The sequence below is a fragment of the Rattus rattus genome, chromosome 1 (genome assembly GCF_011064425.1).
Source record: "Rattus rattus isolate New Zealand chromosome 1, Rrattus_CSIRO_v1, whole genome shotgun sequence".
NCBI classification, from domain to species: Eukaryota; Metazoa; Chordata; class Mammalia; order Rodentia; family Muridae; genus Rattus; species Rattus rattus.
The window spans coordinates 129,176,826-129,193,924 of NC_046154.1; the positions used below are offsets into that span (position 1 = coordinate 129,176,826).

General features: G+C 39.7%; 1 protein-coding gene across 1 annotated transcript in view; it reads left to right on the top strand.

The window, feature by feature from the left end:
• The window catches only part of Slc26a7 (solute carrier family 26 member 7), a 121,027-nt gene that overhangs the window by 46,928 nt on the left and 57,000 nt on the right, over positions 1-17,099 (top strand). Inside the window, exon 5 of the mRNA XM_032904998.1 lies at positions 10,592-10,756. Coding sequence (XP_032760889.1) covers positions 10,592-10,756 — 165 coding nt within the window. The remainder of the gene's footprint in view (positions 1-10,591; positions 10,757-17,099) is intronic.

Below are 17,099 nucleotides of genomic sequence, written 5' to 3' on the forward strand. Positions count from 1 at the left end.
TGTGGCAACGCAATGTGATGTGTGTTTGGGCTCTAAATTAGATTATGGAATGTTCCAAGAACTGCTCTAGTGAGGTATAATTGTTGTACATTAAATTCTGTACATTTCTAATATACAGTTTGATAAAATTTGACATCTATACATATCCATGAAATCATAATCATCATAGTCATAATATCTGCCACATATATCCATTGCACACATCCATTTTTTTTTCTGGACCATTTGTAAGCACGTTCTTTCAGACTTTCATGCATCTTTAGTCTCACTTCATAGCAATCACGGGTCTGCTTCAGACTCCAGGCTCCACTTACAGCTATTATCATGTAGGATCATCACAATTACTTCTTAGCACTGGAAGGAATTCTCGTTAAAATTCACTTACTTTCCTACTATGGATAAATACAGTAGCTAAACTGACAGCAATGATTTTGTTCTGCTTTTTATCATCATTTCTTTTTTTTCCTTTGTGGAAGTATAGGTGTGTGTGTGTGTGTGTGTGTGTGTGTGTGTGTGTGTTTGTGTGTGTGTGTGTGCACGCGTGCATGCGCGTGCATTGTGGTATTAAAGTATGTTGACATCATTGTGGTACTCACATGTGTGTGTGTGTTTATGTACATTGTATACATATGGGCATGTGTGTGTATCTCAGGCCTTCCTCATTTCTCTACTCTACAGAGCTTGCTGACTTGGCCTATCTAGGTAGCCATGCTGCTGTCTGGATCCCCTTTCTCTATGTTTCATGTGTTGCAATCACAAGTGGGCCAACTTGCCCCCCTGACACTTACATTGTGCTGGGATTTGAAGTTTCATCCTTATGTTTGCGTGACATGCACTTCATTCATTAAACCATCTTCTCACCGTATGTAAATGTATGTTTTGTGTTCCCATATGCAAATGCCTGTGCATACATGTAAGCTAGAGTATACCAAAGGCCCTACTAGTACTTTCTGATTTATTTCCTTGAAAAACTTTCTTACTGAGTCTGGAGCTTGGTTGACAGCCATCAATCCCAATGACCCTCTTGACTCTCTCTTCCACCACTCTGGGGTTGCACATGTACATGGCCACACCTGGCTTTGTAATGTGAGTACTGTATTTGAACACAGGACCCTGGGCTTGTTCAGTAAGCATTGTTAGCCATGATCTCATCTCTCCAGCCTCTCTATCATCTGTCTCTAAAGCACATTATCATTTGTAAAGAACATTTTTAGTGTAACTCACATAATTGTGCACTATTAATAATTACTTTTGATGAAACACAGGAAAAAAGAAAAAGAAAAACAAGTTTCCTAGCTGAAGGCCAGTAGCAGTCATGAGAGGAACTGCTTGCACTCTATCAACAACTGACTGTCAAGCTCAGGGTTGAATTTTGGGATACAGAGATACATCTTTCTATAGGGAAGCAAGCACTCAATAAAAACCATTGCTCTTTCAGAGCCATTGATGTCCCTTGTTAGTCTCCATGATGGGCACTTTGCCTCTTTCTTTTTCCAAGAACTTAGAGAGGCCTGGGACTGTCCTTTACTCATTTAATTTTGGAAAATTTCCCAAGCTCTACTTTTCTGAAGCAACTTCAGGACAAGATTTCTGCCCTGGAGGACAAAGCATATACAGCTCCTTTGTTTAAGAGTTGCATAAGCACTGGTGAGGGGTGGGGGTGGGGTGTTCAGTGACAGAGACCAGTGATATTGCACCACTGGCTTCCAGCAACATATGGTCTTAAAAGTCTTCAGGGTGACAAACTACAGACCAAGCTCTTCCATATCCCTGTAGTTTTGCACTAAACATATTTAGCACACTAGATAAGATGCTTACAAGGTTAGATGGACTTAAGATAAAAGCTATTCACCCTGCCTTTTCCATACATCATACTTAGTTTTTCCCAAATATCATGAGCTTTATTCTTCTGTAAAAGAGGAGGTCATTCTAGTCTCTGCCTCCCCAGTGCTTGGTTGCAGGTGTGTGACACTATGGCCAGCTACGGTCATAAACGAAAAGACAATGAAAACAGACACATACTTTACTGAATAACCACCTGTAAGCCTTTATACAGTATATTATAATTAGGAGATGACATAATAGAAGCTGTACTTCATCTACACTGTTATAACTGCTGTGTTGCACAGCTTATAATCTTATTTGTTTATTTATTTATTTATTCATTTATTTGTTTATGGAGATAAGGTCTCACCATGTAGCACAGGCTGTCCTCGAACTTGCAGTGTTGCTTTGGTCAGCTCAGTGCTCAGGCCACCAGGACCAGCTTTATAAGCTGATACTGAGAGAAGAGAGGGAGAGCAAAGCCATCATCTTCTGGAGCAGTGCTGCTCTTGCTCTTTCCCATATGTCACCTTGTGTGTAGTCCTAACAGCCTGGGCTTCAAGCTCACACTATGGAGTGGGTGGACATCTGGGTTCCATGCTCTACTCAGTGGGCTGGCAAAGGTTTTTCTCCAGCCATGTAGGGCCTGTCCCTCTGTGTGCAAACATGGCTATAGAACCGTGTGGTCCCATAAGGCACTGCTCATTCCTTTTCTTCTAAGGCTTTTTGATACCAGAAACAGTATTTGTGTGTTTATCTTCCTTCATACACTGCGGGCCTCTGTGGAACACAGAGTGTTTACCCCTCTAATTCCAGCAGCTGGTGCTTAATAACCATGACTTAAAGAAATTAAAGAGGGAAAAGGTTAATTAAATGTTAGTGGCTTCACTATGTTAAATAAGCAAAATTAAATAGAATTTTTTTCTTACCTTTACAGATTAGCCTTTATTTATTTTTTTGCTTCCATTTTTTTTTAAATCAAAGGAGAGAAAACTCATTCTATATCTTTAAAATTGTACTGCAGTTCCTAATGCAGGAGGTGAGCAAAGCTTAGAACTTTCTAAGTTGGTCATATATTCTGTGGACCATTCTGATTGGATGTAACAGTCTATTCAGCAGAACCTCTACCTCTGTGACACCATTTTCCCCATACATGGTAGAAAGTCAACTCCACTATCTCGTCAACTCCACACACTCCCGTGTCCCTTAGTAACACAATGCTTCCACTCATCTCAGTTGGCCTCCGTGCTGTTTCTTTTGGCTGGAGTAGAAAGGAAGATAGAAGAATCAAACCATGCATCCCTGGCAGTTCTGATTCTCATGGTCTCCTGCTTTACTTAGTTCTGTCATGAAAATTCTGGGCACTAAGTATATTATGGCACACTCTTCAACCACATATGTAACTGCAAATAGAAACAATTCTCAAAGCAAGTGAGTGTCTGATATGCTCTGTGGCACAGCGAAGTCAAACCATGCTTGTTTGCCTGCTGGGTTACCAAGGCCATCTCTCTGTCATCCTTTCTCATTCTGTGTGCTTTAGGGGCCGTGTCTTTCTAACTCTGGTCACCCTTCTCATACTCACCTTTTAAATAACTGCTCCACATTCTAACATTAGATCGAGTCTATTAAAACTTGGCTCTGATGCAGGAGCCAGGCTTACATAAGTCTTGGCAAAATTAGGTGTTTAATAAATGTATGGAAGAGTGATGTCACTCGCTCCTAAGACACTCCCTTTTAACTGCTTTTTACAACACTCCTTGTTCTGGCTTCAGCGTTTCTTGCTATATTTTCTGCTATTCCCTCTTGGCTAGTTTTGCTCCTTTTAAGCAAACTGAGCTGTCCTGTCCACATGATCCTGCTGAACTATTTTCCATCTATATTCCACTTCTGGAGTATTTTCTAATCATATCTCTGTCTTGAATCTCTCCTTGAGTGTAACAGACAATTCAAACCTGTCCTGAAATAGACCTATCTTCCTACAGAATCCTGTGGCACACTTTCTTTTCTTTCTCTTCCTTCTTTCTTCCCTCCCTTCGTCCTTCCTTACCCCCTTCCAGCTATCTGTCCACCTCTCCCTCCCTCCCTCCCCCTCCCTCCCTGTCTCTCTCTCTCCCTTCCTCCCTCTCTCTCTCCCTCCTTCCCCCAATCTGTTTTTAAAGACATAGTTTCTCTTTGTAGCCATGATTACCCTGGAACTTACTCTGTAGACCTGACTGACCTCGAATTCAGAAATCAGCCTGCTGCTGACTCTGGAGTGCTGGGAGTAAATGGATCACCATCGCCTGGTTCCTTCCTTCCCTTCCCTTCCCCTTCCCCTTCCCTTCCCTTCCTTCCCTTCCCTTCCCTTCCCTTCCCTTCCTTCCCTTCCTTCCCTCCTCCCCCTCCCCTGTCCTTCTCTTTCCTTCTCTTTCCTTTCCTTTTCTTTCCTTTCACCCCTCTCTTCCTATCTTTTCTAACATAGCTTTTTATTAACATTTATTCATTATACACAATAATGGGTTCTGTTAAGACATTTTTATACATATCTATAATGTACTTTGGTCACATTTACTGTCATGTAGCCTACTGTTCAGGGAATGCTGTGTTACATGAGGAGTTAATTTGCACAAATGTTTGGGATTATGCAGAGGACGCCTGTCCTATTCTTCCCATGTATTTAGTCAATCATCTATATCAACATGGACTCAAGGATAGCTACTTTATATCCCAACACTATGTTTATTTTGCTCTAGCTTTGGGCATTGGGGGCTCGTTTGTTGTTTCTGGGCTATGACACATTTATTTATCAATGCCCTCTTATCCCTCTCCTAGTCCTGGAATTCCCTTTGATCTCCCCAACTACTTGCTTTTTTCTACTTTCAAGTCTGTTTTTGGTGACCCAGAGAGTCTAGCTAAGATGGCCATGGGTGACAGCGCATTATTGTGCTCTCTTACGTGTATACTTAATGTCTTTCTCCTGGTATCACTATTTGTGTACATGTCATACCCCGGACCTCCAGACATTTGGTACCACTTGAGTCCTCCTTCCACCTAGTGTCACATGCCAGGACTCAGAACTTCCTCAAGCCCATTGCATATGGTCAAGTAAGAAAGGGAGATTTGTCAATGAATTCTATGGGAAAGATGGAGATGGTTTTCTTTTTTAATGTAACTTTTACTTTATGATATTTTTTTTTAAGTTACAAAGATAGTAAGTATGTGGAGTAGCCATATAGCCTGTTCAGTTTCTCTTATTATTAACATCTTATGACATTCTTGTCACAATTGATGAATCTGATTGATAACATGGCTCTTACCTTCACTCCATATGTGATATTGACATCTCCTGGATTTTAATCTAATGTGCTATTTCCTGTTACAGTATCTCATCTCAGATACAATATTACTCCAATCCTATGCAGGAGCTTATCCCTGGAGCAAAATAATTCTTCATTTCTTAGTGATCATTGCCCATTTGTAGCTTTTCACCTAGGACTGGGACCATGTGGAATATCCCCTGGTCACACTCACATACAAATTGTTATCATTATTTATGATCATTTTCAGGCAAAGCCATATTATTCACATTTTGTGAGTGCAGTTTTCTCCGTCGTGCCTAACAGTCATTCTCTAACAGCAGGCAGCCTGGCACTCTGTCTCTTATCTTGGGCCTCCCCTTCAGTAATTTTCCCTGAGCCTTCATTGCCAGAAGTGTGTTAGAGGTATACCAGTTGGAGTTTGGCAGTGCACAGTCTTTGTTTTCTCCATTTTGACCAGTTGTGGATCTCCACAATATTTCCCATCAATGCAAAAGGAAGCTTCTTTGGAGGGGGGTATGAGCTAACCATGCCTGTGAATATGAAGATACATAATTAGAATACAGTTACAAATTATATTGGTTTGAGAAGATGGCAGTAGTATGTTCTCCTCTCAAGTCTCTGACTCCTCTAGCTATGGATAGTTGGTAGGATTACAGCACTAGGCATCCCTCCTATTGATCAGGTCTTACGTCCATTTAGACAGTCACCACTATCGCCTCACTAAGCATTCTTTGCTCAGTGGTTTTGGACAATGCATAGTGTTACAGATTGGCAGTAAGAGTTTCACCACCCTACAATGTCTACGTTTTACTTCTTCCTCATTCTGTAGTTTTAAATTGTTGGAAACCAAGATGGACTCACTGTTTCTATAGTCTTACCTTTTCCAGACTGTCATTAAAGGGAATCTTACATGCTGTTTACAATACAAAATCAATTCTATTTCCAATACAAATTCTATCATGTCTTTGATCATTACATTTTAAACTGAAAACAGATCGAAGGTTTCGATATTGAATTTTGCAAAATATATCTTCATACATATCCATTTGGTCATTTTCTCTCTCTTAAATCCTTTGTTTACCCAGAGGATTTTCCATCACCCCATGGAACACCTGCTGGTAAGTTCTTTCCTTTATCCTAAATATGTCATCCATTAAACTCTATAAGGCATACTCACCTTTTAGGTCCCACCTTCAAAGCTTTTAAGACTTTACCTTCCAAGTACCCCTGTTAGGCTTTTAAATTTTTTCTATTTTTATCTCTTCAAAGTCCTAAATCACATTCCTATTTCCTAGCAACCTCATTTCACCTTTCCTTCAATATTTTATTGAATATAGACATTTTCCTTCAATTATTTCACCTTTCCTTAAATATTTTAAAGTCTGAGCTATGTCTTAAACTCTGTAACCTACAACAATGTTATGCCTGTCTCATAATCAGTGTTCCATAAATACTCATTGAATGGGTAAATGATTTGCCATAGGGAAAAGGCTGGCTGCCTGGCACAGCGATGCCACTCGAAATGCATGCTCTATCACATCCACTCGAACATGCAGTCATTTCCTACTCAAACTTTACAAACATGTCTGAAGGTCATTTGAAAAGAATGGACTGGAATCTGAAATAAACGTAATCTATGTAGAGTACATGATGCTTATACTAGCATGATCAAATAACACCATGTTAGCAAACCTGGAAAGTGCATGTCAGAGGTTTTAAGCATTAGCCAGAACATTGGTACTGCTATGAATAGCTGTAGTATATTGCATGAAATTTATGTTCTCCTTATCCGGTGCATGGCTATTTGGGAGAGGATATTAACCAGAATACAATCATTATCATCATCCATGCTGATAAAAAGAGCTATGGCTGTGTATTTTGTCATTTACTTCAAAGAACCCTAAGTGAAATATTCTTGAGAATCCCCATTTTGCATTTTGTAAGTTTGAAAATGAACTTGGATTCATCTGTGGGTTCCATTTCTAAAGCGCACTGTTCCAGGATAGGATTTGCTACACTTGGATTGTCTCTGTGTACCAGATCAACTCCCCTGTGAATGAACTGTTACAGTTTGGATGGTGGGAAGAGGGAGCTCTTTTAACTCTCTCTTCTCCTGCTTCTCTCTTTACCTACCCCATTCCTTCACTTTCTCCCTTTCTCTTCCACCTCTTCCTCCTCCTCCTCTTCCTCTTCCTCCTCACATCTGCCATTATTCTGGGTTATGAAGAATGGTGTGGATATAATATCATATATTCAAAGTCATGGATGAATTCTGAATTAATATTGTAAGTAATAATATTGAAAAATTCCCTTTACATGACACTTTATCCATTTGTTTTTGTTTGTTTGTATGTTTGTTTGTTTTTTAAACAAGGTCTCTCTGTGTTGCCTTGGCTGTCTTGGAACTCATTCTATAGACCAGACTAGCCTTGAACTCATATCAATCCAGATTCAACTGCCTCTGCTTCCCAAGTGCTGGCATTAAAAATATGCATCATCTCTGCCTGGCTTATACAACACACTTGAAAAGGCAAGGCTACAAACACAGTAAGTAAGTCTAGATTTCCAACAACTTGAAAACAAAGCCAAGGAAAGACAGAAGCAAACATTGCCTCCACACATTTGCAATCCCTGCTGGAGGCTCAGTGGGCTGTGTGAGAAGGGGACCAGTTGGCCTTTCACTCAAGCACTCTCTGTTCCAAGTGTTTGCCCCTAGCTGGCAGGCTGTTTTAAAGGCACAGATCCGTGGGCACATAGCACATTACAAAACTTGAGGCTGATGTTTTAAAAGACAATAGGCTCTTGTCTCTAATTTTTGAGACTTAGGAGATTTGAATATTTGCAACAGTTAGAATCTTTTGATAGTCTGGAGTTGTCCTAGAAGCTTCGATTGTGAAAATGATAAAGGTGTTAGTGGAAGTTTGTGGTGTAGGCAGTTACAGTCAGTCACCACTTCAGGTTTCTCAGCATAGCAAGTCATAAACCCATCTGAATAGATCTTGTAATTTAAGAAATTAATCAAAAGTTGAGGGGTTGGGATTTGGCTCAGTGGTAGGCGCTTGCCTAGGAAAAGGTCCTGGGTTCAATCCCCAGCCCGAAAAAAAAAAAAAAAAAAAAAAAAAAAAAAAAAAAAAAAAAAAAAAGAGTTGAAATGAAGATGACCGCTACAAAGCCTTTCAAGAGTTTTCCTCTCAAAATAATGATTAGCTCCAAGTTATACAGATAGAAACTTCTCACCTAATCTTCCACACATGTGCAACACTTTATTTTTGTGAATCGCTTCCAGAGTTTAAAGATGTAAATCCATCTATAGTTCACCTAGATAAAATGAAGATTCAACTCTACTGTTCTCTATCTTTTAATAATGTGTTCCTTTCATCTTTATGACCTAAAAGAGTTAATACCATATAAACGAGAACTCATGATCTCATGATCTTGCTGATAAAGAGATACTTGGGAATTCTTGGTTCAGTGTTTTTCTTGATTGTGTTTTTAGAATAAAACCAACAGACTGTGTCAAGAGAGGCTACAAAGATCACTGTGTTCCTTTAGTACCCATAAGCTTGCTTGTGTTGGAGTTTCCAGCAGGTTCTTGTTTCTACTTTCCAAGCTAACACAAGGCTTCTGAAATAAATCATATTACCAGACGCTATAGCCTTCTCTTCCTGTGTTGGCTGTGGGAGTTTGCCTCATTTCTTTTTTAATGACCATCATTCTTCTCTAATCACATATTGAATAAAAGGTGGTAGCTAAGCTCTCTACACTCACGTTCTTTCAAGGTTTCCAGAGTGGGAAAATATTCTGGAGCCATGTCTGCCCTTTCAAAACTGATGGCTAGTTTCCTATACAAAATACCTCATGATATTTTTCTGTATCATCTGTTTTGCATTATTTACAGGCTTTAAATAATTTTCATGTATCATTTCACATACATCCTACCAGGTCTCTAACAGTTGAACAGGGCAGATATCACTCTAATATTTATGGATGATGGTTCAGTTTAGAGAATTGCAGTAGGTGTTTTCTACAGACAGGAATTTAGGATATGGGAGAAGACAGGATCATAAAGCTAAGCTTCTAGATTCCTCCTGGAAATTCCATTTTAATACAGAGCATTATTGCTGGCGAATAGTGATGCCATCACAATATAAATGTCACACATTTTTGCGATGTATGTTTTGGTGGTACTAGATAACCATTTGAACTTCTATGCCACACTGTTAATCTCTTGATGGAAGGAAATCCTGTAGCTATTCTTCCTTCTGGTTTTTTCTTAATCTCATTTTCCAACAGGAATTTTAAGACTTGACCTAAATACTATTATTAAAACATGGCCTTGTTTCTCTTTTCTGGAAGGGATACTCACAAATATAATTTAGTGTTATTTCCAAACTAGTCCTACTTTTTACTGATCCTGTGACTGAGCTTACATAGTCAAAGATCTTAAAGCTCTGTTCCTGTTCCACTGTCAAAAGATGATTGGAATGGTAAGAGCCCACTTTTGTCTTATCATGAGCTCATTTTGAGATGGGGGATGATACTGTCAGTCATTAAGTGTTTAATGTTTCCATAGTGATTTCTATAAAGTCCTGCTTCTTAAGAGGCATTCCTGTACCCCATCTCTGTCTGTATTCCCCATTCTGCATATAGGTCCTTGTGGCTTCACAGTAAATACCAGTCTTTTAGAGAGGCCTCATGGGCATCCTTTGCTCTCACTTTTCAGAAGCTGAGGTAAAAAGTCTTTCCTCTCCTCAGAGCTTATGAAGTTATACATTTATTGGGTATCAAGTAGTGAATCATTATATAATTATATATATATTGATGCAAATTTGATTTTTCTTTCACAGAGATCCACAAGTTGATTCCAGTATATCTTTCCTCTTCCCTTTCTAAAAGAAAAAATGTTTCCTAGTTTTACAGTGCAGTTAACCAACAGAACAGTTTTTTTCTCCTTTTTTTCTATTAGATATGTTTCTTTATTTACATTTCAAATGTTATTCCCTTTCCTGGTTTCCTGTCCATAAGCCCCCCATCCCCTCCCCCTCCCCCATATGGGTGTTCCCCCCCATCCACCCTCCTTACCGCTCCCCTCCAACATTCCCCTGCACTGGGTTGTATTCTTCAGTGCAGGAACTCCAGGACAATGAACACAGGAGGCCTGGTCAATGCTGATGACTGGATTCCCAGTAGCAGAATAAGAAAAAGAAAGGTCAACATTTAGAAAGAAAACTATTGGTTTAATTTTAATGAAATCATGTATAGTGTACTTGATAAAATTTAGAACGTAACAGAATCTTGGAATATTCTCAAATGTACACAAATACCGAACACATAAAATTTAAGAATCCCATTTATTCTAGCTCACTATGTATCTATAAAACGAAAAGGTGTCTGTTACTCCTTATTCCCTCAAGGAACCTTCAGTATGTGACCTGCATGTGATGTCCAGCTCTCCTCTGTCGTTTCAGCTGGTCATGTTTGTGCTGCAGCTAGGCAATGCCACATTCCTGCTTACGGAGCCAGTGATCAGTGCCATGACCACCGGTGCTGCCACCCATGTCGTGACGTCACAAGTCAAGTATCTCTTGGGAATAAAAATGCCATATATATCCGGACCACTGGGATTCTTTTATGTGAGTTTTCTAAGTGTCTCTGTTGTTCATATAATCTGGGTATATGTTTCACAAAACTTAATTTAGCTTACTATAGTACTGAGAGTTTTCTGTACCACAGAAAGTTGGGTTTAAATTTTCTTTTTTTTTTTTAAAACATAGGATGGTTTAAATATATTTGGGGTATGAAACTAGTTTAATGAGTACAATCTACTGACTTTGGAAATCATTCCTTATAGTGAATAATTGAATATAAGTTGGGTGTTTGGTGAGAAAAAAAATAGCTAGGTGGTTTTGGGAGTCAGATCTGTTGCCAAGTTCTAATGAAATCCATCTACCAGGCTTTTGATCCACTCCATCACATTCTTTCAGAACTGTGAACTCCAGTAGGGATCAAAACAGAGGTGTGGTTGGTTTTGGTGACTGGGGCCCAGTAATAGACAATCAGCTACTAAAATCTGTCTGAATCTGAGAAGAATGACTGACCAGTTTCAGCACATTTCCATAATGTCATTCCATCACTCTTGTTTTCTTTGGAGACTTGACTTAAAACCCACAGCTGCCTAGGACTTTGCATTCAGTTGGAACTTTACAACAACTACAGCAAATATTCAAGTCATGGACTTCATGGCCAATACACTTCACTTTACTTAGATTTATGCATTGCTGGGTTTTATAGCAAGCTCTGTGTCACCCTTTAATCTTAAAGCTAATTGTCTGACTAAGCACCCAGAGACATGGACGTACAATAATCTACTGGTCTAATTTCTGTTTTGGAAGTAATGGCTGGTACTTCTCAATTTTCCATGCCCCAGCTTCATGTGTGTATCATTATTTGCATTATTGATTTTTCTTTTTTCTTCTTGTGTGTATGTGTTTTCTCATGTGTGGGCACATGTGTGAGGCATGTGTGTGTGTGTGTGTGTGGGGGAGGCTGCGCTTGACTTCAGTCATTTCCCTCACTTGCTCTCTATCTTATTCCATGCGAGATACAGGGTTTCTCACTGAAACCTCTGTTCATGAGCATGGCTTCTTTAGCTATCCAGTTTGCTCTGGAAATCCGTTCTCTGGCTTCTAAACACTGGAATTACAAGCAGGACTCCCTTGCCTTCCTGGCATTTGTAAGGTTTAGGGATCTGATCTTTCTGCCTGCATGGTAAGCACTTTAACATCTGAGCAATCTCCCGAATCCTACCAGTTATTTAAAACAGATTTCAGGTTTTAGAAGTTCTCTTATCAAAGTGGTGTAATGTTTCCAGAAAATTCTACCTAGAAATTCCAACATATTGATATCTCACTCCACCTTTATCATTGCTAAGTCTGGTTGTTACTGTTTTTGTTGTTGTTGTTGGTGGTGCCTTTTGTTTTTAATAACATAATATCAAGCCCTTTGAATGTGCAGCTGGACATAGGAAGATAGTAAAAGAGAGAAATGCTGTAATTATAGTATAATCTCATAAGTGACAGGAAAAATGATTCTAAATACCATGCATACACATAGATAGGGAATTTTCAAAGACTTAATTAAAAACCCTATTTTTTTTAAAGTGTGAGAATGAGAGAGATATACGGAAATCCTCCTTAGTGGCACTGTACACGTTAGTGTTTGGGATGTTTGCCAGCTCTAAGGAGAAGAGGGTTTTGTACTCCTGAAGCTCAACTTTGACTATGTAAAATAGAAGTGACCAAATACACACAAATAAACACAAATTGGAATGAATGTCATGAAATAAAAATATCCAGGTTGGTGTTTGGAAAAACATAGTATCAATTGTATTCAAGAGCTTTTCTCTGGTGATAAAATAGTAAGAAAGGCAGTAACTGGTGGTGTGGTGCTGCAAGTCGGCTCTGGAGTTTTGTTGCTTAGGTAATATCTGGCTCAGTAATTCATTCATTGCAAGAAAGTTTAAAATCAAAACAAGAAAGCTGGAACTGCGCCTGAAAGCAACATAATTTCATGCTCCAACTCAAACAAAAGCAGACCAGAGTAGCTGTAAGCCATTAGATGACTGGCTAAGAGTTAAGACCTTCGGTGACTCCCAGTCTACAGAACAAAATCAAATCGGAGAAGATTCTGCCTTGACCTGCCTTGGAATAGGCTGCTAATCCACACATGTGCAGAGTAGAAAGCGCACATGGGTTAGAACTGAGCCCTGCTTGCGCGTTTCCACGTGTATAGATGATCCGGTCATCTTTGTTTTCAGAAGTCTGATAAAGAAACAGGCCACACTGACTTGGGAGTGACATTGTTCCCTGCTACCCCAGCTGTTACTGTGTAGACATGCTCACTGAAGCATGTGCAAGTGAATCCCTTCTCATGAGGTGAAATGCAGGTCACTTTATCTTATCTAGATCAAATGCCGTGGCACCTTTGAAGACCTTTTATAAGATTCTACACTGGGACTGACTCACAGCCAGGTGCATGTGTAGGCTGGAGATTTTAAATTCACATTATTCAGCGACTGGTGGATGCAATGCTTTTTTTTTTTTTCTGATAGAAAAATTTAAAACTATGTTAACTCTTACTGCTCTGGGTCAGAGGACCCGGTGCTCTCAGGCTGGTCAGAAATGAGGATTCTTTGTTCTTGGTTCGTGTGGTAGCACTTCTGTGTCAAGAATTGTAGCGATCCAAGACAGGAATGACACAAACGAGTAATCTGAGTACTTGAGAGACTAAGAAAGGAAAAAAAATAACATGAGTCTGAGGCCAGTCTGTAATGTATAGTGAGTTACTGGCTAGATTGAGCTAAATAGTTGAATTGCCGGCCAACCCATAGTGCATAGCGTGACTATCTGAAAAGAAGGAAATGTGGTAGTTGAGTATTAGTTTGCAAATTAATCTGTACTCAATGGATTCTTTTACTGGGATAGTTGAAAAAGAGTTTCAGGACAGTTCAGTTGAATCTGGTGATCAGAATGTAAATTCAATCTTGCCCCTGAGTATTTAAGCTGTACCTGAAAGAGGAGACCTGGACTCAGCATTGCACTGCAGAGCAGATAAAAGGCCGTGGTCATCTGATCACAGTGCTTGGAGGAAAGTCAATGGGCATCATTTGGGGGATTTGCTTTTTAACTACTTCCTTCTGAGTTTCTTATATCCTTCTAGAAAGCTAACCAGGTTGTGGGGAGAAAAGGATCACACCCTGTCACATAAATTAAAGTATAGAATAATTTATAAGAATGCATAATGAGCCTGTCACACATCTTATGGTCTGGGACACTGGCTTTTATTTTTAAAAACCACATCTAGCTTATATGTGTCACAATTCATCCCAGCAGTATTGATCTTTACTGTCGATTTTGAGAGAAAATATTGTCTTCTCCTTTTGTTCTTATCCTTTTTCTGCAGTAGATATTTCTGCCCGATGCTACAACTGTGGGTGCCCCAGTGCCTCCTTCCTTAGGGATGCCAACTTGTGCAATAAAGAAGTCTGTCATCTAAATTGAATTAGTAATACCTCTGTCCAATGGTCTCTCTGGGCTGGAAAATGTACTCACCTCAATGGGACACTTTTAGCAAATGATTTAATTCAGATCCATGAAGTGCTATGGCATTAGTATCATATATATATATTATATATGTATCATATATATGATATATATCACATATACATATGTATACATGCATATATACACACATATATGTAATGACTATATGCTATATGTAATGAATATATCATATATAATGAATATACCATATGTATACACTTACACTTATACATGTGTGAATATACCATATGTATATACACACACTTACATATGAAGAGGATTTAGTGTAGTCACTTACAGGTTGTGGTCCAGCCAGTCCAACAACAGAAAAGCCAAGCATCTAATAGTTGTTCAATACAAGAGGTTGATTATCAGAGTGATTCTTCAGTTTACATTGAACTCCCGAGGAAGTAGGCTTTAAACCAGTGAAGGCATTCCTCAACATCAGGATAGTTGAACTTGACAGGAAGAGTGAGCATAAGCAGGGAAAAGCACATTTTCTTTCTTCTATGTCTTTTCTGCAGGCTGGCACCCTATGTATGCTATTTGGTTGGTGGCTTAATCTCAGGGAGCTCCCAGAGGTCTAGATTAGTTGACACTGTTGGGCTTCCTATGGTGTTGCCACCCCCTTCAGTTCCTTCAATCCTTCCCCTAGCTCTGCCATAGTGGTCCCTGACCTCAGTCCAATGATTGGCTGTCAGTATCTGCATATGTCTCAGTCAGATGCTGGTAGAGCCTTTCAGAGGACAGCCATGCTAGGCTCCTGTCTGCAAGCACGGCATTGCATCAGTAATAGTGTCAGGGTTTGGTGCTTGCCTATGGGATGGATCCCAAGTTGGTCCAGTCACTAGTTGGCTATTCCTTTAGTCTCTGCTTCATTGTTGTCCCTGCATTTCTTTCAGACAGGAATAATTCTGGGCCCAAGATTTTAAGGTGGGTTTGTGTGTCCCCATCCCTCCACTGGGAGTGCTGTGTAACTACTGGAGGTGGACTCTTTAGGTTCCATCTCCCCACTGTTGGTCATCTCAGCTAAGGTACCTGAAGACACAGCTATATACTGCTCCTGGGCATATACCCAAAAGATACTCCACCATTCCCCGAGGACATGTGCTCCACTATGTTCATAGCAGCCTCATTCATAATAGCCAGACACTGGAAGCAACCCAGATGTCACTCAATCAAAGAATAGATACAGAAAATGGGGTTCATTTATACAATGGAATATTATTCAGTTATTAAAAATGAGGACATTATGAATTTTTCAGGCAAATGGATAAAACTAGAAATTAGTGTCCCGAGTGAGGTAGCACAGATCCAAAAGGATACATGCATGGTTTGTACTCACTGCTAAGTGGTTATGAGCAAAAAAGTACAGAGTACCCATGATCCACCCAACAGACCATAAGAAGTTAACCAAGAAGAAGGATCCAAGTAAGAATGCTTCAATCCCACTTAGAAAGAGGAACAAAAATAACTGTGGGAGGTAGAGACCTGGGTGGGAGAGGGGAGGAGTAGGAGAAAAGGGGGGCAGGATCAGGTATCGGGGGAGAAAGAAGGGAAGGCCAGAGGGTTAGATGAATGAATGAAAACATTCAGCCGCTGAGGGTGTGGGACATGGATGGGAGGATCCTTTAGAAAGTCCCAGAGACCTGAGGTGTGAGAGGCTCCTAGAACTCAGTGAGTGAAAGCAAATATTTGTGCTGTTAGTAAGAACTCATCCTGAGACTTGAAGACACACTCTATTGTAAAATGTGTTTACAATTTCCCATCGATTCAGCCCTCAATCTCTTCTGCAATTGTATTCTCACTTAACATATTATGTGCTATATTGTCATATTTATTCAAGATAAAAAGAAATAGCCATGTTAGAAGGGTCACTCTGTCTTGGGGTCCCGGTTCAGCAGTTAAAGTGTTCTCATCTTTCTGCAGAGTCAGGCATTTGACTCATACGTGAGTTGGCTCCCCAAATACATAACAGAGAAAACCTTAATTCTTTAAAATGAAAAAATGCTTTTTTAAAAAAAACAAAGGATGATGGAGTGTGTCTTTAGTAGAAAGGGTGTTTACCCGGAGGGCATAATAAAAATGACAAAAATTTCTCTTTCGTATTTGCACATGTGCATTTCCTTGAGAAGGCACCAGCCTACGGGAAGTGTGGCAAAGATCATTTCACCAGCCTGGCTCTGTGTTTCTTCTAAACACTAATGCACAGTTCTGTGCATTCAATTCAAGGGAGAGGTCAAACTTGGCAGTCTTTCCAAGGAACCTTCTTGAAAAGTTACTACTTTCAGCCTTAGAAATGCAGACTTTCTGAAATGGAGAACAGTTCCCTGTGTGCCTACACCCCAAAGTACGAGCACCGCACTGCTCTCCTTTGCTGTACAAACTAACCCAAGAATGTTAATAAAGTGGAACTGAAACGTCAGAAGGGCATCGGGGCCAGCAAAACTTTTTCCTTTATAGAGAATGAGATCACAACTAAGTGTGTACACATGAAGTTTATATTTGGAGAACAAATCTACTTCGAAGATACAGGCCCTCTGGGACTCCAAATCAAAAATACACTTTGGTGGCCTTTGAAAGGCTCCGTTTTCTTTGCATATATCATGCTGTTTCTGTTGTCAGTTGCACAAATGCCAATATACCATAAAAATAACAGGACAAGTTGGAAGGGAGAGAAGCAAAATGCTTATCTGTAGTGTGATTTAGTCAGTGGTGCCGTGCATGTGAATATGGATTAATTACATGGACATTTACAATAAAGGTCACGTTCAAATTTTAAATCAGACAGCAAATATTTTTGCAACTCAACCATCTTGGGCTAAGTGCCTTCCATCCCCCACAGTTCACTGAAAAAATGCACCACCACAAAACC